Source organism: Chiloscyllium punctatum, chromosome 25, assembly GCF_047496795.1.
Source record: "Chiloscyllium punctatum isolate Juve2018m chromosome 25, sChiPun1.3, whole genome shotgun sequence".
Taxonomy (NCBI): Eukaryota; Metazoa; Chordata; class Chondrichthyes; order Orectolobiformes; family Hemiscylliidae; genus Chiloscyllium; species Chiloscyllium punctatum.
In genome coordinates this window covers 65,548,407-65,569,688 of record NC_092763.1, presented here as the reverse complement: position 1 = coordinate 65,569,688, position 21,282 = coordinate 65,548,407, and the positions used below count along the sequence as shown (strand labels likewise).

General features: G+C 41.6%; 1 protein-coding gene across 1 annotated transcript in view; it reads right to left on the bottom strand.

Moving 5' to 3' along the window:
• The window catches only part of LOC140496020 (tumor necrosis factor ligand superfamily member 13B-like), a 44,241-nt gene extending 27,861 nt beyond the window's left edge, over positions 1–16,380 (bottom strand). The window contains exons 1-3 of the mRNA XM_072595453.1: positions 16,065–16,380; positions 12,895–13,030; positions 2,376–2,432 (exon numbers count right to left, since the gene is read on the bottom strand). Coding sequence (XP_072451554.1) covers positions 2,376–2,432; positions 12,895–13,030; positions 16,065–16,310 — 439 coding nt within the window. The 5' untranslated portion in view covers positions 16,311–16,380. The remainder of the gene's footprint in view (positions 1–2,375; positions 2,433–12,894; positions 13,031–16,064) is intronic.
• Between the last annotated feature and the right edge of the window lie 4,902 nt (positions 16,381–21,282).

Sequence of the window (21,282 nt, the reverse complement as noted above, 5' to 3'; positions counted from 1 at the left end):
CATTTATGCTTTATTAATTGCTTACTTAAACAGTTTGAAATATCTGATTATTGTAACTGACCATCTATAATTTGTACTTCACTCCATTTTAATGTTTTCATCTTATTTTTAAGTAATGAATAGAGCTGTTATTTATGAAACAAGAAAACATGGACTTCCAGAGGACGTGATGGGTGTGGGTCCAGTTCCAACTGTTTAAAAGACATTTAGATAAGTAGATGAATAAGAAATGTTTGGAGGGAAATAAGCCATACACAGACAAGTGGGACCAGTTTAGTTTGGGATTATGGTCAGCATGGACTGGTTGGACCAAAGTGTCTGTTTCTGTGCTGTATGACACTATGACTGTAAGCATATTAGCTCTGGCAAACATTGTTAATGCAAACAAGAGATGAGGAAGATTTGTTGGGCATGTGAGACTTGTTGGGCACGTGAGATATGTGAGAATGGCAACTTTAAATTTCCTTTTGTCCTGTCCCACCCTATTTCCTACCGCTTTCTGGAACATTTTGGGAAATATAATTAGATCTCACAATCTACCCTCTGATCGGGAGAGTGCTAGGATATTAATGCATTAAGCTGAATTTTGCCAGCCATTGAACAACATGATTGTTGAAGAGAAAGTTGGCAAAATAACGTGGGTATGACACTGAAGAAATTCCATGTCACTGAGAGAAAAATGTGCCATTTCCAACCAAATGTTGAATGGGAAGATGGGATTCTCACTGGTGAGCAACAAGAAGCAACATCATCAAAACACACTTCATGGGCAGTGATTGCATGCATTCCCTTCCTCCAGGACCTCCAGAGACCTGCCAGCAAAGTTGGGCTCTAATTTCTCTTTGATCGACATGTCTGGGATGATTGACAGGAGCTGTGCAAGGCAGTTTCAGATTGACAGATCTTAAGCTGGTGCAGAGCTGGACTTTAAAGAAGGCACCAGCATTGGTGAATACTTCCAACCTCTGTCAAGAGAGCAGAGTGAGCACCATAGAGGTGTGGTGCATTGGTAAGACATTAAGTTTCTTATAATAGTATGAGAAATCTTACTAGCATTCACGGATAGAAATTCTCCATGAAACTCACCAAAATTGAAACAGCTGATTTCCAGTAAAATTCAGGCCATCATATCATTGTGTGCCAATACTGGCAGTAAAATGCAAAATAAGTCACTAAGCTTTAATATGATTGCAATGTTAACTGAAAGTAAAAAATGTGGATAAAAGATAACTATTTGTACAGACAAGGTGGTTAGAAAATAGCTTTGTCTGATTGTTATTGGCAATCAAAGAATTTTAATTGAAGAGTATTCTTGGGGAATAATTTGACAGGTAAAATCCAAATAACAAATGTGTTCAGCTGACAAACAAATTTTGCAACGAGAGGAAGTCACAGAAGATAGTTTTATAATTTTAAGCCACTGCATCATTGGTGGCGTGATAGATTGTCAATGAATAGTCAGCAAGGGCAGGAATGTATGTTCACACTTTTATCTTTGACACCTTGTGTTGCTGATCTTGAACACATCGGTGTGGAAAAAAACATGTATTTATTTAAAAAATGAAACTGGCTGAAGGTGAGTGAATGTAGGCGGAGAAATGTGAAACAAATAAATAAAATATGACATGATTCAGAGAAATCTTACTCATGTTTAGACTGAATAGTTCTTTACGAGCTGCAAGTGTAGAGAATGCTCAGCCTGCATCTTCCACTCTAATAACACTCGAAAATCTTGGAAAACTATGTCAAAGAGTCCATGCTCTGTAATCTCTCCCTAAACCCTTTGTCAGGAGTGGAGCGCCTTAAAACTCTGTCATCAGGTTTGTCAACTTTCTTAGTTTTTGCTTTGTCTTAGAATCTGTTGTTTTTCCTTATGCATCGGTGAAGTATGGTGAGAAATTTTCCATTTTAAATGTGTCTGAGAAATGCAAGTTATGCTGATTGTACTTTGCCACAATAACAAAAATCATACCCAAGATTTTATCTTACGTATCTATGTATATTGTTTCATATAAATCTTGCTTAGTATTCCTAATTGCTAGGTGTGAAATGGCAGCTATGAGAAGGGAGGAGAGTAAGTTGATTGAAAACAAACAGAAACTGACAAAATCGTAAGAATTCCTATGCGTCACTGTTTGTAGAAGAAAATGACACAAGGGAAGAATTAACACCTGAAATGCTGAAAACAATATGAGTTAAAGGAAAAGTATTAGAGAATGTAATTAAGATAAAGATTAAAGCACAATATTAGGGTTTCACATATTATATCCAATGATCCAAGAGGAAATGGAGTTAAAAAAAAGTAGAGACCAAAGAAAATGTATTTCAGGGCATTATACAGTAGTTACAGCACAGAAAAGGCCCCGCTGAATTACCTTGCAGAATTATGCTTTCCCTAGCATTAGGAATCAGCTGGAGGAATGATAGTTGTTCTGCAAAGAAAATATTGGTTAATATTTCATTAATTGCAATTTATTATCACATTCATCACTGATAAATAATGACTCTGAATGCTTTGAGTTAAACTGGGTGTTGTAGTTTCCCTTTTTGTTAACCACTATAATGTAATGTAGCCTTGATCCAAGCATTACAACCTTGCAATATGCCCTCCAACAATAGAACGTGAGTCTTTCTCTGCATACCTTTCCCTAAAATGCTTTCTTCTTTAATCAGGTCTCTCTCAACCTTCACAGTAGATCATCTGCCCTCCCCAGAAGACCCAAATCTCATTCTCAACCTCCATTGTGTATGCCATGCATAGATAGAATGTTGTGCCATATTGGTGTGCTGGAGACCAAGCATGTGCGTTAATGAAAAAAACATATCTGGAAAATTTTATAGTAACTCCTGGCATCTGCATTATTTATTGGCAAAATGATGTTCAGGATGGATTTTACAAAGGAATAAAATGTTTTAAATTCTTCGTTATGTTTATTCCTTTCTGGTTTGTGTCATCTCACAATGATAAAATTGGCCACTGCCAGTACTATAACATATGAATTGAGAGTGAATTGACAATCTACTTTTCAACTAAACCATTGGAAATAAATAATGACATGGTACAAAATGGGTCACTTATTTGCTATTAGCCTGATTTGCAGTATTGAGCAGAGAATAAAATTAAATATTAACTTCTGAGGGAGTAACAGAGAGGGAAGGTGTGTGCATGAGAGGCTGTTGGACAATGGACAAGTAAGTGTCTGGCATTAGACAGTAGTTGTGGAGATGAGAGAAAAGAAATAAGGATGGAAAGGCCAGGATTGTGTTAGTGGCACTCTGGAGAATTGGGAAGACTTTCAATGTCAGCAAAGAATTATGAAAAACGAAATCAAAAGAGTTAACATGAACTACAATACGAAACTAGCAGAAAACATAAGCAATGATACCAAAAATTTTCTATAAGTATATAAAAAGGAAGAGAAGAGTGAAAGTAAATGTTGGCCCTTTAGTGGATAAAAATGGTGTATTAATAATGGAAAAATCAAAAATGGCAGAGGTACTAAACCAATATTTTGCCTCTGTTTTCACAGTGGATGATAATAATTTCTTCCTGAAAACTGCATTACTAGAAAGGAACTTGATGAAATTACTATAATTAGGGTGAAGTTATTAAGCAAACTGATAGGATTAAAAGCAGAGAAGTCCCCAGGTTGTGATGGCCTGCACGCAAGGGTATTAAACGATGTGGCAGCAGAGATAGTAGATATATTAGTTACGATTTTCCAAAATTCCCTGGATTCTGGAAAGGTACCAGTGGAATGTATATGCTAATTCGAGAGGTTACACCCTTATTCAAGAAATGCAAAAAAGTGGGAAACTGTAGACCAGTTGGTTTGCCTTCTGTAGTGAGGAAGTTGCTGAAGTCGATCATAAAGGAGGAGACAACTGAACAATTAGAAAAACAAATCTCAATTCACCAGTGTCAGCATAGTTTCATGAAAGGTCAGTTGTGCTTGAGAATCTTGCTGGGGTTCTTTGAGGATGCTTTTCGCTTCAGAGAGCGGTGGAAGCTGGGCGGAAGTGAAGGCAGAGCGCAAAGCTGGTCGGGAAGGTAAGTAATTGCTATTTGAGGGGTGTGTTCTAGACCCCAGGTCTTGCAAAGTAAGGCCTCCCTCCCTCCCTCCTCTAACCTAAATTAAAAGTCCACAGACTTGCCCCAAAAAGAGGGTCCAAGGAAGTTCCTGTGGATTGAAGAGTGAGGCTTTAGCTCAGGAGTCTTTGACAAGGAGGTTGGGTGAAGTGATTACACCACAGTTGAAGAGAGTGAAGACATGACTGCCAAGCTGGTTCAGTGTGCTACGTGCTAGATGTGGGAGGTCAAAGACTCTGGTGTGTCTGGCGCGTATAAGTGTGGAAAGTGTGTGCACGTTCAGCTACTGACCGAGCATATTGCAGCCCTGATGAAGGAACTCAAGGACCTTAGGCTCATCCGAGAGAGTGAGATCTTTCTGGGCAAGACCTTCAGTGAGGTTATTACACCAATCGTACCAGAAGAGAGTAGAAGAGAGCAGACGATGAGCAAGGCAGAGAGGAGACAGGTGCAAGAGACCCCGGGGGAAGTACCTGTCAGGAACAAGTTGAATCTTTTGGAAACAGTAGAGACAGATGACACTGCCAGTCCGAGAGGCGGCCAGGTCTTTCAATCAAAAGTTGACGTGGAGACAGAGCGGAAGAGTTGGACATCGCACAGAGCTGTGGTAATAGTGGACTCCATAGCGAGAGGAGCTGACTGGGGTTTTTGTGGCAGCAGATGGGATTTAAGGATGGTGTGTTGCCTTCCTGGTGCCAGGGTTAAAGACATCACAGACAGAGTGCAGGAAATCCTCAAGGACGAAGGTGAAGAGGCAGAGGTGGTGGTACATGTCGGCACAAATGACGTCGGGAAGAGGAGGAGGAACATACTACAGCGGGACTTCAGAGAACTAGGAAGAAGGCTGAAAAGCAGGACATCCAGGGTGGTTATCTCCGGTTTGCTTCCAGTTCCTCGGGCAGGTGAGGCCAGAAACAGGGAGATAATGGACTTGAACGTGTGGCTGGGGAACTGGTGCAGGAAGCAAGGATTTAAATTCTTGGATCACTAGGGTATGTTTTGTGGTAAGCATAAATTCTACAAGAGATACGGTTCGCACCTTAATAGGTTAGGGACCATCATTCTGGCAGGCAGGTTTGCTACTGCAACACAGCTATGTTTAAACTAAGTAGCGGGGGGGAGGGGACAAACTGGATGTTTAAGAAAGAAATTGGAGGGAAAGTTAGAACAAGGGAAGTCAAGAAAGACAACTGTATCAATGAGGCAGAAAACTCAGAAAGGGATCATGCTGTAAGGTTGAGTGAAATAGGAGTTGATGGGAAGGGTGAGGGCAATAACAAATTAAAAATGCTATACATGAATGCACAAAATAAGATGGATGAGCTTGAGGCTCTTTTGGAAATTGGCAGCTATGATATTGTGGGGATAACTAAGACGTGGCTTCAAGTGGACAGGGCCTGGGAAATGAATATTCAAGGCTACACGTGCTATCGCAAGGACAGACTGACGGGCAGAGGGGGTGGGGTGGCCATGTTGGTAAGGGATGATATTCAGTCCCTTGCGCGGGGGGTCTAGAATCAGGGGATGTAGAGTCAGTGTGGATAGAGCTGAGAAATACTAAGGGTTAAAAGACCCTCTTGGGAGTTATCTACAGGCCCCCAAACAGTAGTCTGGATGTCAGGTGTAAGTTAAATCAGAAGCTGAAATTGGCCTGTCGCAAAGATGTTACTACAGTTGTTATGGGGGATTTCAACATGCAGGTAGACTGGGAGAATCAGGATGGTATTGGACCTCAAAAATGAGATTTTGTGGAGTGCCTCAGAGATGGATTCTTAGAACAGCTGGTGCTGGAGCCGACCAGGGAGAAGGCAATTCTGGATCTGGTATTGTGCAACGAACCAGAATTGGTCAGGGACCTCGAAGTGAAGGAGCCATTGGGAAGTAGTGACCATAATACAATAAGCTTCAATCTGCAATTTGAGGGGGAGAGGGTACAATCGGAAGTGACAATATTTCTGTTGAATAAAGGGAACTATGGAGCTATGAGGGAGGACCTGGCCAAAGTTCAATGGTGCAATATCTTAGCAGGGATGACAGTGGAGGAACAATGGCAGATATTTCTGTGTGTAATGCAGAAGTTGCAGGATCAGTTCATTCCAAAGAGGAAGAAAGATCCTAGGAGGAGGCATGGGTGGCTGTGGCTGACGAGGGAAGTTAAGAAACATATAAAGTTAAAAGAGAAAAAGTATAACATAGCAAAGGTAAGTGGGAAAACGGAGGACTGGGAGGCTTTTAAAGAACAACAGAGGATTACTAAGAAGGAAATACGCAGAGAAAAAATGAGGTACGAAGATAAACTGGCCAATAATATAAAGGAGGATAGTAAAAGTTTTTTTAGGTACATGGAAGGCAAAAAAATGGTTTAGACTAAAATTGGGCCCTTGAAGACAGAAACAGGGGAATATATTACAGGGAACAAAGAAATGGCAGAAGAATTGAATTGGTACTTCGAATCTGTGTTCACTGGGGAAGACACAAGCAATCTCCCTGAGGTAACAGTGGCTGAAGGACCTGAACTTAAGGGAATTTATATTTGCCAGGAATTGGTGTTGGAGAGACTGTTAGGTCTGAAGTTTGATAAGTCCCCAGGGCCTTATGGTCTACATCCCAGGGTACTCAAGGAGATGGCTCGAGAAATCGTGGATGCGTTGGTGATTATTTTCCAGAGTTCGATAGATTCGAGATCAGTTCCTGCGGATTGGAGGGTGGCTAATGTTGTGCCACTTTTTAAGAAAGGTGGGAGAGAGAAAGCAGGAAATTACAGACCAGTTAGTCTGACCTCAGTGGTGGGAAAGATGCTGGAGTCTATTATAAAGGATGAAATTATGACACATCTGGATTGTAGTAACAGGATTGGTCAGAGTCAGCATGGATTTATGAAGGGGAAATCATGCTTGACTAATCTTCTGGATCTTTTTGAGGATGTAACTCTGAAGATGGATGAGGGAGATCCAGTAGATGTAGTGTACCTGGACTTTCAGAAAGCTTTTGATAAAGTCCCACACAGGAGGTTAGTGAGCAAAATTAGGGCGCATGGTATCGGGGGCAAAGTACTAACTTGGATTGAAAGTTGGTTGGCTGATAGGAAACAGAGTAGTGATAAACGGCTCCATTTCGGAATGGCAGGCAGTGACCAGTGGGGTACCGCAGGGATCAGTACTGGGACCGCAGCTTTTTACAATATATGTTAATGATATAAAAGATGGTATTAGTAATAACATTAGCAAATTTGCTGATGATATTAAGCTGGATGGCAGGGTGAAATGTGATGAGGATGTTAGGAGATTATAGGGTGACCTGGACAAGTTAGGTGAATGGTCAGATGCATGGCAGATGCAGTTTAATGTGGATAAATGTATGGTTATCCACTTTGGTGGCACGAACAGGAAGGCAGATTACTACCTAAATGGAATCAATTTAGGTAAAGGGGCAGTACAAAGAGTTCTGGGTGTTCTTGTACACCAGTCAAAGAAGGTAAGCATGCAGGTACAGCAGGTAGTGAAGAAAGCTAATAGCATGCTGGCCTTCATAACAAGAGGGATTGAGTATAGAAGCAAAGAGGTTCTTCTGCAGCTGTACAGGACCCTGGTGAGACCACACCTGGAGTACTGTGTGCAGTTCTGGTCTCCAAATTTGAGGAAAGACATTCTGGCTATTGAGGGAGTGCAGCGTAGGTTCATGAGGTCAATTCTTGGAATGGCGGGACTACCTTACGCTGAAAGACTGGAGCGACTGGGCTTGTATACCCTTGAGTTTAGAAGACCGAGAGGGGATCTGATTGAGACATATAAGATTATTAAAGGATTGGACACTGTGGAGGCAGGAAACATGTTTCCGCTGATGGGTGAGTGCCGAACCAGAGGATACAGCTTAAAAATACAGGATAGACCATTTAGGACAGAGATGAGGAGAAACTTCTTCACCCAGAGAGTGTTGGCTGTGTGGAATGCTCTGCCCCAGAGGGCAGTAGAGGCCCAGTCTCTGGATTTATTTAAGAAAGAATTGGATAGTGCTCTCAAAGATAGTGGAATCAAGGGTTATGGAGGTAAGGCAGGAACAGGATACTGATTAAGGATGATCAGCCATGATCATATTGAATGGTGGTGCAAGCTCGAAGGGCAGAATGGCCTACTCCTGCACCTATTGTCTATTGTCTAATGAAACCAGCAAGATGGATAATGGGGATCTGGTGGATATAGTGTATCTAGACATTCAAAAGACATTTGACAAGATGCCACATAAAAGACTGATCCATAAGGTTAGATCCCAGGAGATTTAAAGGCATAGTATTGGATAGAAGATTGGCTGACTAACAGAAAGCAGAGGGTCAGGATAAATGGATCCTTCTTCGGATGGTGAACTGTGGAGTGCCTCAGGGTTCAGTTCTCGGATTTCAACTATTTGCAATCTGTATAAATGATCTGCAAGCAGGGATAGAGAGTAACATAGCAACGTTTGTGGATGATACTAAAATAGGTGGGAATGGAGGCAGTGATGTGGAGATAAGGAGTTTACAGATGGATATTGATAGGCTAAGAGAATGGGTCAGAATCCGGCAGATTAGATTCCCTACAGTATGGAAACAGGCCCTTCAGCCCAACAAGTCCACACGAGCCTCCAAAGAGTAACCCACCCAGACCCATTCCCCTCCTTTATACTTACCCCTGACTAATGCACCTAACACAACGGGCAATTTAGCCAATCCATGCTAACCTGCGCACTTTTTGAATTGTGGGAGGAAACGGAGCACCTGGAGGAAACCCACGCAGACACGGGGAGAATGTGCAAACTCCACACAGGCAGTCACTCGAGGAGGGAATTGAACCCGGGTTCCTGGCACAGTGAGGCAGCAGTGCTAAACATTGAGTCACCTTGCCACCCAACAGAGATGGAGTTTAATTGGAGAAGTGTGAGGTTGTCCATTTTGCCCAGAAATATAAAAAGGCAAATTATTATTTAAATGGGAAGCAGATTCAAGGTACATTAGTGCAGAGGGATCTGGGTGTCTTTGTGCATGAATCACAGAAAGTGGCTATGCAGGTGCAGCATCTAAGATAGGCAAATGGAATCCTGACATCTACTGCAAAAGGACTGGATTATAAAAGTAAAAAAGTGTTGTTATAATTAGATAAGGTGTTTGGGAGACCATGCCTGGATTATTGTGTCCAGTTTTGGTCTCCTTATTTGAAGAAGGTTATGGTGGCACTGATGGTGTGCAGAGGAGGCTCATTAGATTGATTCCAGGGATGAAAGGACTGTTGTCTGAGGGGAATTTGAATACCTTGGGCTTGTACTCACAGGAATTCAGAAGAATGAAGGAGATCTGATTGAGGTATATAAAATGCTAAAGGGGATTAATAAGGTGGACATTGTGCCTTATGGGACAGTCCTAAACAAGAGAGCATTGATATAGAGCAAGCTGAGGGAGGTTCAAAACTAAGATGAGGAGAAACTTCTTCTCTCGGAGGCAGAATCAATGAATAGGTTCAAGAAAGTAATAGATAAGTTTCTGATGAAATTTGGAATAAATGGCTATGGAGAGCAGGCAGGAAAGTGGAGTGGAGACCAGGATAAGATCAGGCATGATCATATTAAATGGACAAGTGGATTCAAAGGGCTGAATTGCCTACTCCCATTCCTCTTCTTGTGTTCCTATGGCTGTCTGGGATGGGGGTGTAAGATTAGAAGAATTATTTTGGTATGGGTCAGGTGTGACATTGGAGACCAGGATGGTGATGGAGATCTGAGGATAGAATAGGGGATAGAGTTTCGGGTGGTCAGACATTTTATGAGGAGATCAGAAAGGCCAGAGTAAGGGGGTTGATAGCAGATTAGAAAAAGGCTTGGGAATTGGCTTATCATAGTGGGGAGCTGGAGCAGTAAGCTGTATACAGCAGTTATGTAGATATCACCTTGACCCTTGCCCCTTCTGGCTGCTAGTTTTCCTGCAGACTGGAAAACTCAACAGCTAGAATAAAATTTAAAATGGTGGTTAAATACGAGGTGTACCAGCTTATTTAACTTCCAATCCTATCTCCTGGAAATGGATTGGCTGCTTATTTTTGTCCTGTCTCTGTTAAAACTGGAAGAGGGCAGGTTGAAGTTGCTTTTCAGGTTTTTAACATTTTATCATCTTACCCAACCCAAACCTACATGGGACTTTGTGGCGTTAAGACTTAAACTTTTTCTTATTATGTGGAGATAGCTGAAGAGCTAAGACGGAGATCTGGGTATTGGTGTACCTCAGCTTGTTTGGACTCGGATAAGCTTCCATCATCAGAATAGCTTTTGCTGTAATTTTGCTTTTTGAGCTTGCGTTTCTGGATGCCAGTATAACTATTCCAGTTTCATGAAAAGGTGACTTGCTGTATTATTGGCAGGTAAGTGAAACTTGAAGGAGTTAAGAAAGAACATGCTTGGACAACGTTAGGATATCCTAATCCTCATATATTGGCATAGTGACTGCTATTGTATTCCCTGTGGGACATACAACTGAACATATGAGAATATAAGGAACAGGTGCAGGCATGGACCATGTGCCCAATCCCTCTGAACCTCCTCAGCCATCCAGCTTGATCATAGCTGATCTCAGCTTTCTTGCCCACTTCCCAAATTCCTGCAATAGCTATCACATTCTTGAATATGTTCAATGATGGAGCATCTACAACTTTTTGAGATAGAGAATTTGAAGATTCACAAATCTGAGTGAAGAATTTTTCCTCATTTCAGTCCCAAGGATCAACTCCTAAACTGAAGCCGTGTTCCAGATTTCTGAACCTAGGGGAAGCAACCTCTCAGTGTTTACAGCATCAAGTCTCTTCAGAATCATATATGCTTCCATGAGGTTGTCTTTCATTCTTCTAAACTCCAGAATACAGGCCAAATTTAAGGCAGGAACAGGATACTGATTAAGGATGATCAGCCATGATCATATTGAATGGTGGTGCAGGCTCAAAGGGCAGAATGGCCTTTCCTGCACCTATTGTCTATTTACCCAGTCTCAGTCTCAGGGCAACCCTATTATCCTATTAGGCTAATCTAAGGAACACCATCTGATAGCTGTGTGAATACACATCCCAACAAGTTTCCTTCAACAGAGAGCAGGAAATTTAGTTTCCTTTTTCCAGTCTGGGAACATTCAAGCTAATTGTTAATCATCTTAAAATCACCACATAATCAAAACTTTGATTTTTTTTAGTTTGATTAATAGCACATTACGCAAAGAATTTACACAAACAACAATTTGCATGCATATGACACTTGTAATGCAATAAAACCTCCTAAGATGTTTCAGAGGAGCATTATCAAACAAAATTTTACAGCAAGTTTAATAAGTAGATATCAAGACAAATAGTTTATTCAAGAAGACAGGGTTTAAGCTGAGTCTTAAATGAGGAAATGGAGCTAACAAGTCCTAGATGATTAGGAATGGGATTCGATAGTTTAAGCCTCAGCTACTGATGACAGGGCTTCCAGTGGTGAAGAAGTTAAGTAAAAGCAAAGCACTGGGGATGCTGGAGATCTCAAATAAAGCAGAAAGTGCTGGAGAATCTCAGGAGGACTAGCAGTATCTATGCTCAAGTCCTGAATAATGAAGTTCTGAAGAAGTATCATATCAGTCTCCACTAAATTTCTCCAGCACTTTCTGTTAGTATTAATGGACAAATTGAGATCAGGGATGGTAAAAGGTCCAGAATTCAAATAGTGTGGATTATCTTCAGTTGTAGGACCGGAGGAGGTTACAGCATGCTGTGCAGGTTGGGGAGTGCAGGTGTAAGAGAGAGGCAGAACAGTTTCTGAGGGTGGAAATTAGGCCAGAAAAGATTTAGCATTTTTATATTTTGCTTCTGCATTGTTTTAATGATTTTTAAATACATAGGACAAATAGTTTTAACTTTTGTCACAGAAAATTCATAGTTAATAGGAAGATGCTGCTTCACAGCAGCCTTGTCTGTTTTCCTTTTTGTGGCTAAGTGCCCAGCCTTTCCTAGCCATCTCTCACCGGAAGTGTCTGAAAGTACCAACTGAATCAGGAACTTTTGCCTGTGGTAGAATTTATGCAAATATTCAATCATTTCATCATAGCAAAGTGCTGAAGCATCATTCCCCATTGGAGCAGTCGTCAGAGGCAGGAGATTATTATATCTGCACAGCCAGAATGACAGCGCTACTCATTCTCCCTCCTCAGCTGTTCTTGGAGAGACACAGTGGGTGGCTGTGGGGTTAGATTTCCAGTTGACCTCCGAATCCCCACCATGGCTAGTGCCAGTTTAAGTGCCTGGAGCCTGTCTCTCAGTCAAAGACTGAGCAAGGGGTTGAAGAAGTGGGGGCATGATTCATAGTAGTGCAGAGACCCTCACTGCTCAACTTGGTGCATGAACAGCCACAGGCCACCCTCTACAGAGTCTCCCCCACACAGTGATGGTGTTGCTGCAAGATCCATATTTTTAGTTTCTTAGAAAGGTTAGTGAGAGGATACCTGCATTTCAAATCAACCATTCCCTTTATTTCATCCTGTTGCAGCCTGTTGTTTCTTCCAAGCCAGCTTTCCCTTCCAGCTTTGAATGTTTAACTGCCATTCTTAAATGAAGGGACAAGCCACTCACCAAAGCAATTAAAATAGTTTTGTTTTTTGTGAAAATCAGCAACGATGAGTGCTTTCACTAGGGGACATAAAAACAATCCAGACCTTTGTTTTCTGCACCCAAAGAGAAAATCCTACCCCTTGTATTAGAATTCCAGTGTGTTGAAACCCACAATATTTTTGAGTTCATTTTGAACATAATTTATAATCAGTCACTTACTTCCACAGGGTCTTACATCCCTCCTTTTCCTTGAAATGCTCCTGAGATCATAGATCTTCTCATTCAGTCCAGTTAACTGCTGTTTTATTTGGGATTTGGCATTATAGCTATTTTTCAAATTTTCGGACAGATCTTCCTATGGACAATTATAAACAAAATGTGTCTTGAAACATTTTTCCCATTGTTTTCTCATCTCCCCAGAAGCTCTGATTCTTAATGTGTTGTTGAACAGATCATGGCATTTCTCTAAAGCCTTATCCCATCAGCCATTCTACATGTGGTAAATTGATACTAACTGAATGCCAACACACTAATCTACAATGGGAGTCCTGGAGCTGCTCCTAATCTGGTCAATGCCTAGCATTTGCATTTAACAAAGAGTTACAATGAAAAACAGATCGAGGAAACGTGCATGCATTTTCCATTTCAGTTTTGGGTTGCAGAGGCCAATTGTAGCCCAAATTATTAATTCTGCACATCAAATGTGATTCAGTTTCACAATGGCATTACATTGAATTCATAGAATGCATACAGTGGGGAAGCAGACCATTTGGTCCATCGAGTTCACACCAACCCTCTAAAGAGAATCCCACCCAGACCCAGCGTGCTTACCTTATTCCTTGAATCCTGTATTTCCTATGGCTAATCCACCTAACTTGCACATCACTGGACACTATTAACAATTTGGTATGGCTAATCTATCGAACCTGCTCATCTTTGGACTGTGAGAGGAAACTAGAACGCCTGGACATGGGGAGAATATACAAACACCACACGGACAGTCACCTAAGGATGGAATCAAACCTGGGTCCTTGGCGCTGTGAGGCAGCAGTGCTAACCACTGAACCACCATGCCACCCTAAATCTTAGCTACTTAAAAACAAGACTTGGGAGGGGAGGGATGTTCTGAAGAATGCATTTAACGTTCTCTTTTTCATCTTTTCCCACACCTCACGATGTTCTTTCTCAGTAGGAATGATGATGTGCTGATTATAATATCATCGGATGCTCTCCAGAACAGGCTTCCGGCCAATGCTCCTTTTCAGTTCTATGCTGAAGGTTGCACAAAAATGATAGGCTAACTGTTTCCTCTCGTCATCTGGAGAGATTCCTCAATTAGTACAAAGAGAAATCTTTACTCAGCATGGTGCAAACCTTTCTTGGGCTACCTTACTACTCCTTAAATATATTAATGCTGCCATGTTTTTAGGTGGCAGGGTATTTGGAGCATTGATATTGATCTCTTGAATTTAGATTCCAATCTTGTCTACAATAATGGAACAAAATAGTCTTTTTTTATTGATTCATGGGATTCAGGTGCTGACTGGGCCAATACTTATCACCATCCCTAATTGCTCTGGAGAAGTTGGTGTTCACTGCCTTCTTGAACTGTTTGAGTCCACCTCCTCAGGGCTGTTAGGGAGACAGTTCCAGGATTTTGATTCAGCGACACTGAAGGAACAGTGACATTTTTAAAGTCAGGATGGAAAGTAGCTTGGAGGAGAGCTTGCAGGTGACTGTCCTTTTCTTTCTAGGTGGGAGTACCATAGTTTGGAAGCTGCTGCCTGAGGAGTCTGGGTGAATTTTTGCTGTGCATCTTGTAGGTAGTACATATCCCTACTACTGAGCATCAATGGTAGAAGGAAAAAATGTTTGTGGATGTGATACCAGTCAAACGAGCTTCTTTGTCTTGTATTCTGTCAGCATCTTGAGTGTTGTTGATGCTGCATTCATCCAGGCAACGGGGAGTATTCCATCACACTCCTGGCTCATACCTTGTAGATAATGTACAGGCTTTGCAGAGTCAGGAGGTGACTTATTTATGGGTCTTCATCTCTGACCTGCTGTTGTAGCCAATGTATTGAAATAGCTCATCCAATTGTGTTTCTGGCCACTGGTAACTCCTAGGATGTTGATAGTGGGATGTTAAGTGATGGTCATACTATTGAAAGCCAATGGGTAGATCATCTGTTGTTGGAGATGGTTATTCCCTGGCACTTGGTTGGTGTGACTGTTATTTGCTAATTGTCAGCCTAAACCTGGATATTATTCAAGTGTTGCCATATTCAGATGTAGATTGCTTCAGTATCTGAGGAATCATGAATAGTAAAGTATAATATTGCCATCAGCGAATGTCCTTACTTCTGACATTATGATGTAGGGAAGGTCATTGCTCAGGCAGCTGAGAATCACTGGACCTAGGATCCTATCTATACTCAAAAGTTTCAATTCACTTCCTTATGCTTTGCGTCCATGATATATACACACTAAATATTTGGACTAAATTGGCAGATGCTGTCATAAATTGATGCAATCTTGAAAGGTGTTCTTCTGACACTGATGAGCCTTTAAGCGATTTTGCACAAAATTAGATTAGATTAGATTAGATTAGATTTGATTACTTACAGTGTGGAAACAGGCCCTTCGGCCCAACAAGTCCACACCGCCCCGCCGAAGCGTAACCCACCCATACCCCTACATCTATATCTACCCCTTACCTAACATTACGGGCAATTTAGAATGGCCAATTCACCTGACCTGCACATCTTTTGGAGTGTGGGAGGAAACCGGAGCACCCGGAGGAAACCCACGCAGACACGGGGAGAACGTGCAAACTCCACACAGTCAGTCGCCTGAGGCAGGAATTGAACCCGGGTGTCTGGCGCTGTGAGGCAGCAGTGCTAACCACTGTGCCACCGTGCCGCCCACCAGGTCTCGCATCCACTTAACTATACTCCACATGCCCTGCTTTCTGTAATGGTTTAATTGCATTCCGTTACCTCCTCCGTCACATCTGTATGGATGATGCCACCTTTCATTAATGACATTTGCAACATGTCTTGCTTTTTCCAGAACTGATGTCACCCCTATCTGTGGCAGACAGTGCTCTCCACGGTGTCCAACTAATTTCCTGTACCTTTGCTGTTAGCCCTTCCTCTCCCTCCCAGAACCATGATAAGCTTCCTCTTGTCCTCATGTTTTACCCCACCAGTCTTCACTTTTCAAACGATCAGCCTTTGACTTTTCAGCCACCTACAGCAATGACATCATCACCAAAAACGTCTTACCCTCCTCTGTCTGCTTTCTGAAGGAACGATCCCCTCTGCAACACCTTCTCTATTACTGCAAATGAAAACAATCTGACAAATGCGGGCGGAATGTTTCCTTACCATTTCTTGTTCATGTTCCACTGAATCATCCTCAAGATTTACCCTTGTCCTCTTGCTAAAAACATGAAGTTGTTCATGGACTTTTGCCAGTTCACTCCGTAGCTCTCTTATTTGCTGCAGTAAAATAACCAGCAGTGACAAACAGCATAACACAGCGAAGAAGAGAACGATAACAGTTCCAATCAGACCTCTCGAGGTAGATTTAGTCTTTGTGTCTGGTAATTTAATCCAACATTTGGCTTGCATAGCTACTTAAATAAATAAAGTTTTTTAGTCCAAGTCACTCAGATACAATTCTTTTACTCAACAGAGGAAGTTCACATGCCAGAGACGCTATTTTGAAATGGCAACAGGAAATTGCATGGCTGTATAAATATTTGCATATTTACATTTCTTTGTTAAAAGGGCATTGTCGCCTATAATTTCTAGTTCTAAATCAAACATAGGCAATCAATCAATAATGAATCTGTTACTTAACAATAAGCTTGCACCACAAAATTTTCTTTCGTTTGTTTTAAATAGAAGTAAATTTTCAAATTTCTAAACCTCCCTTTCAATGCCATTCCTTCAGAGTTAATGTACAGTAGATAGCAAAGAAGCTTTGATTCCTTGTCGACTACTTCATAGATTGCAACGTGCTTTTTGAAAAAAATGACATTACACTTTCAGAAGTGGTGATCATAAAGTTTTGAAAGTTTATTCTCAGGTTTTGGATGTTGTTGACAATTATTGTCCATTCATAGGAAGATGGTTGTGGTTGTTAGAGTTCAGTCATCTCAGTTCCAGGGACATAGCAGCAGGAGATCCTCAGAATAGTGCCCTAGGCCCAATCATCTTTCGACCGCTTCAGCAATTACATTCCATCCATCATATGGTCAAAAGTCATGACGTTTGTTGATGTTTGCACAATGTTCAGTACTATCCGCGACTCCTCAGATACCGACGCAGTCTGTGTCCAAAAGCAACAAGACCTGGGCAATATTCAGGCTCAAACTGACAAGTAGCAAGTAACAGTCACACCATACAATTGCCAGGCAATGACCATCTCCAATAAGAGATAGTCTAGTCTCCATCCCTTGGAATTCAATGATGTTATCATCGGTGAATCCCCCACCACCAGCATCCTGGAGGTTACCATTGATCAGGAACTCAGTTGGACTTGCCACAGACACACAATGGCTACAGGAGCAAGTCCGAAGCTAGGAATACTATGGTGAGTAACTCACATCATGCCTTCCCAAAGCCTGTCCACCATCTATAAGGAACAAATTAGGAATGAGATGGAATACTCTTTACTTGCCTGGATGGGTGCAACTCCAACAACACTCAAAGAAATTGACACCATCCAGGACAAAGCAGCTTGACTGGCATCACATCCACAAGCATCCACTCTCTCCACTACTAACACTCCAGCAGCAGTGTGTACTATCTGCAAGATGCACTGTCGAAATCCAGTAAAGAATTTGAGACAGCACCTTCCAAACCCATGACAACTTCCATCTGGAAGGACAAGGGCAGCAGCTATGTGTGAACACCACCACCTGCAAGGTCATCTCCAAGCCACCCAGCATTCTGACTTGGAAATATATCACCATTCCTTCACTGTCACTGGGTCAAAAACCTGGAATTCCCTCCTTGAAGGCATTGTGGGTCTACCTACAGCATATGGATTGCAGCAGTTCAAGGAAAGCAGTTCTCTACCACCTTCTCAAGGGCAACTATGGCCAGGTAAAGAATGCTGACCAGCCAGTGATGCCCATGTCCCAAGAGTGAATTAAAAAAAGAGTTCAATACATCCTTGGCAAGGATTAATCTTCTTCAACCCTGGGATCCCTTTGGTGACTGTTCTCACATCAGTTGATGGGTGATTACAGTGGCCTTAGAAAAGGCCTACATTTATTTTAAAGTAATGCAGACTTATTGAGCAACAAATTAGAGATATATAAAACAGTTAAAAGGCTGAGTAGCATCTCTTCTGACATATTATTCCCTTGAATATATTGGGGAAGTCTGGGGCACATATGGGTAAAATATGTAAGAGTCTGGATGTTATTTCCTTTTCTAGAGAACAGTGAGCCTCTAAAAATGTTGCCAGCTAGGATAGTGGGTGCTGTCTGTCTGTCTGTATGCCTGCAAAAGGGAGCTAATGTGCTTGAATTTGGGGAAGATAGCATTGTATGGAAGACAAGTAACAATTGGCCCAAGGCTTGTTTTGATCACCTTAGTGGTTTGGAGAGGAATTTTAAAGGTTATTTTTAGTCCTATTGTTGTATTTTTGCCTCTGTTCTTTTGTCTCTCTTAGGTGAAAATGCTGTGTGTGAAGTGAGGATAGGGTAGGGGAGTGATGGTATAAGGAATGTAAGGGAGGAAGAATTGTTTAATTCTGATGATCAAGTCATAGGTAATGTGGCCAGTCATTTTTGTACACTGTTAAGAAGCATATTCCAGGATTCTGACCACAACAGAACAATAACGCATGGTCAGATCTAATGGTATGCAACTTAAAGATATATTGAATGCAAATTTGGTCCATTTATGGACTGCTTATGAGACACTAACAGGCCTACCAACTGTTCAATATTAGGAGTGTTTGCACATTTCAGACCAGGATAAATGTACTGCCAGCCATGTTTAGGAAGGTAGAAAATTATTGCACTTCATCCATTCAGGGGATATGGGTATCACTGGCTGGGCCAGCATTTACTGCCCCTCCTTACTGCCCTTTCAAAGGAGGTAGAATTGCAAATTGGATTGGACAGGAAGTTGCAGGTTGTGGTGTTCTTATGTATCTGCTTCTCTTGTCCTTCTGGTGATAGTGGTCCTAGTTTTGGAAGTTGCTGTCTAAAGAGATTTGGTGAATTGCAACAGTGCGTTTTGTAGATGGTACACACTGCTGCTCCAAGTATCAATTATGAAGGAGTACATATTTGTGGATTTCATACCAATCAAGGAGGCTGCTTTGTCTTCGTTGGTGTCACGCTTCTTGATACAATGGAGATATTCCATTGCACTCCTGATTTCTACATTGTAGATTGTGATCAGGCTTTCGGGAGTCAGGTGGATTCCTTGCTGCAAGATTCCTTGCCTGTCACTTGCTCTTGTAGTCAAAGCATTTATATCGCTAGGCAGTTCAGTTTCCAGACAAAGGTAACCCCAGGATCTTAATGGTGGGGCATTTAGTGAGGGTGATACCATTGAATGCCAATGGGTAAATGTTACTTTCCACTTAGCAGCCCAAGACTGGATATTTTCCATGTCTGGCTGCATTTGAGCATACACTGTTTTAACATCTGAGGAATCTTGAATGGAGCACAATATTATGTAGTCATAAATGAATCCCTATTTCTAAGCTTACGATAGTGTGAAGGTCACTGAAGCAGCTGAAGGAAGTTGGGCCTAGAGCACCAATCTGAGGAGCTCCTGCACAGATGTCCTAGGACTAAGATGATTCAGTTCCAATAACTACAACTACTTTCCCCTGAATTTTCCTAAATTCCCATTGACCAGTTTAGTGTTTTTTAATACCACACTCAGGCAAATGTACTCTTGATGTCAAGGACAATCACTTTCACCTTCCCCCAGGTATTTAGCCCTTATCTCCATGTTTGATATAAGGCTGTAAAGAGGTTACGAGCTGAAAGGCGCTGGCAGAAACTAAAGGAGTGTCTGTCATGACCATGAATTACAAATCTGGATCATCTGTGGACATAATGAACTTTTAACTCCAATGTGTGGAATGTCATACCTGATGATGTGTCAAGGAAGCTTCAAACAGAATGGGAGTTCTAGTCTATGATTCTCTCAAGGTAAACTTGCAGATTGAGTCAGTAGTTAAGAAAGCAAATGCAATGATGGCATTTATTTTGAGCGGATTTGAATATAAAAACAGGGATGTACTTCTGAGGCCCCATATCCCATGAAGGATGTGGTGGCCCTGAGCGTGTTCAGAGGAGGTTCACGAAAATAGTCCCAGGAATGAAAAGCTTAACATGTGGTGAATGTTTGAGGACTCTGGGTCCATTCTCGGAGTTTAGAAGGATGAGGAGGGATCTAATTGAAACATACCGAAAGGTCTGGATAGAGTAGATGCTGGAAGATGTTTCCATTGGAAGGAGGGACTAGGAGCCAAGGGCACAGCCTTAAAGTCGAGGGAGGACCTTTTAGAATGTAGATAAGGAGAAACATCTTCCGCCAGAGAGTGGTGAATCTATGGAATTCATTGCCACAGAAGACTGTGGAGGCTAGGTCATTAAGTATATTAAAGACAGAGATAGATAGGTTCTTCAATATCAATGGGATCAAGGGTTACAGGGAGAAAGCAGGAGAATGGAGTTGAGAAACTTATCAGCGATGATTGAGTGGCGGAGCAGACTCGATGGGCTGAATGGCCTAATTTCTGCTCCTATGTCTTATGGTCTTATGGTCCTTATGGACTTAAAAGGGAGAAATGCACTACAAACTGTAACTGTGATTTATCTCTGACTCTTACTATGATGGGAAAAAAATGTCAGTCTAAACAAGAGACATATCTTATCAGGAATACAAAATAAAAATGATTAAAAACCTGATTAAATTGGCCCTTTTTATCACATAAATTCATTTGGTTTGGGGTAAAGGAATCCACAAGGGAGGGATTCTTTTAAAAGTAAGTAACCTTGTTGTGACCCACCAAGGGGGTACATGAATAAAGGAAGGGAGTTACCTCTTCTCACCTGGGAACTGATCATTTGTAGGTATCAAGTCTGAAAACGTAATAAATTGGGGAACCTCTGCCCTATAATAGGTTCTGGTGTGTTCTGCCCAAATCCTCTGGTTGGAAAGTCTAATTATTAAATGTTGTGCAGCAAACTTCTGAGTATAACAGAAATATGGTTTATTCATGTATTCAAACCCAGGGAATGAAGGTCCCAACATGGATGCAGCCACACGCACAAGGAACTGAAAACAAACTAAGTCAAAATTTACAACTAGGAATAAGTTAAAAGAATATGGACATTTGTTCACATGATTTGTTTTGGCTGAGCCCAGAAGGTCAGTATCCAGTGAAGGTCCTTTCCGTGGGCGTTTGAATTCATGTGAGTGTAGTTGGCTGAATTTTCTGAATTTGTTTAAATGATGAAAAGCACAAAGGGTTCAGGTAGATGTGCCCTATTCCAGGGGGAACAGGGTTTCTTCTGGAAACATGGTTTTGAAGAGGTTAAGACCAAAGACAGTCTTA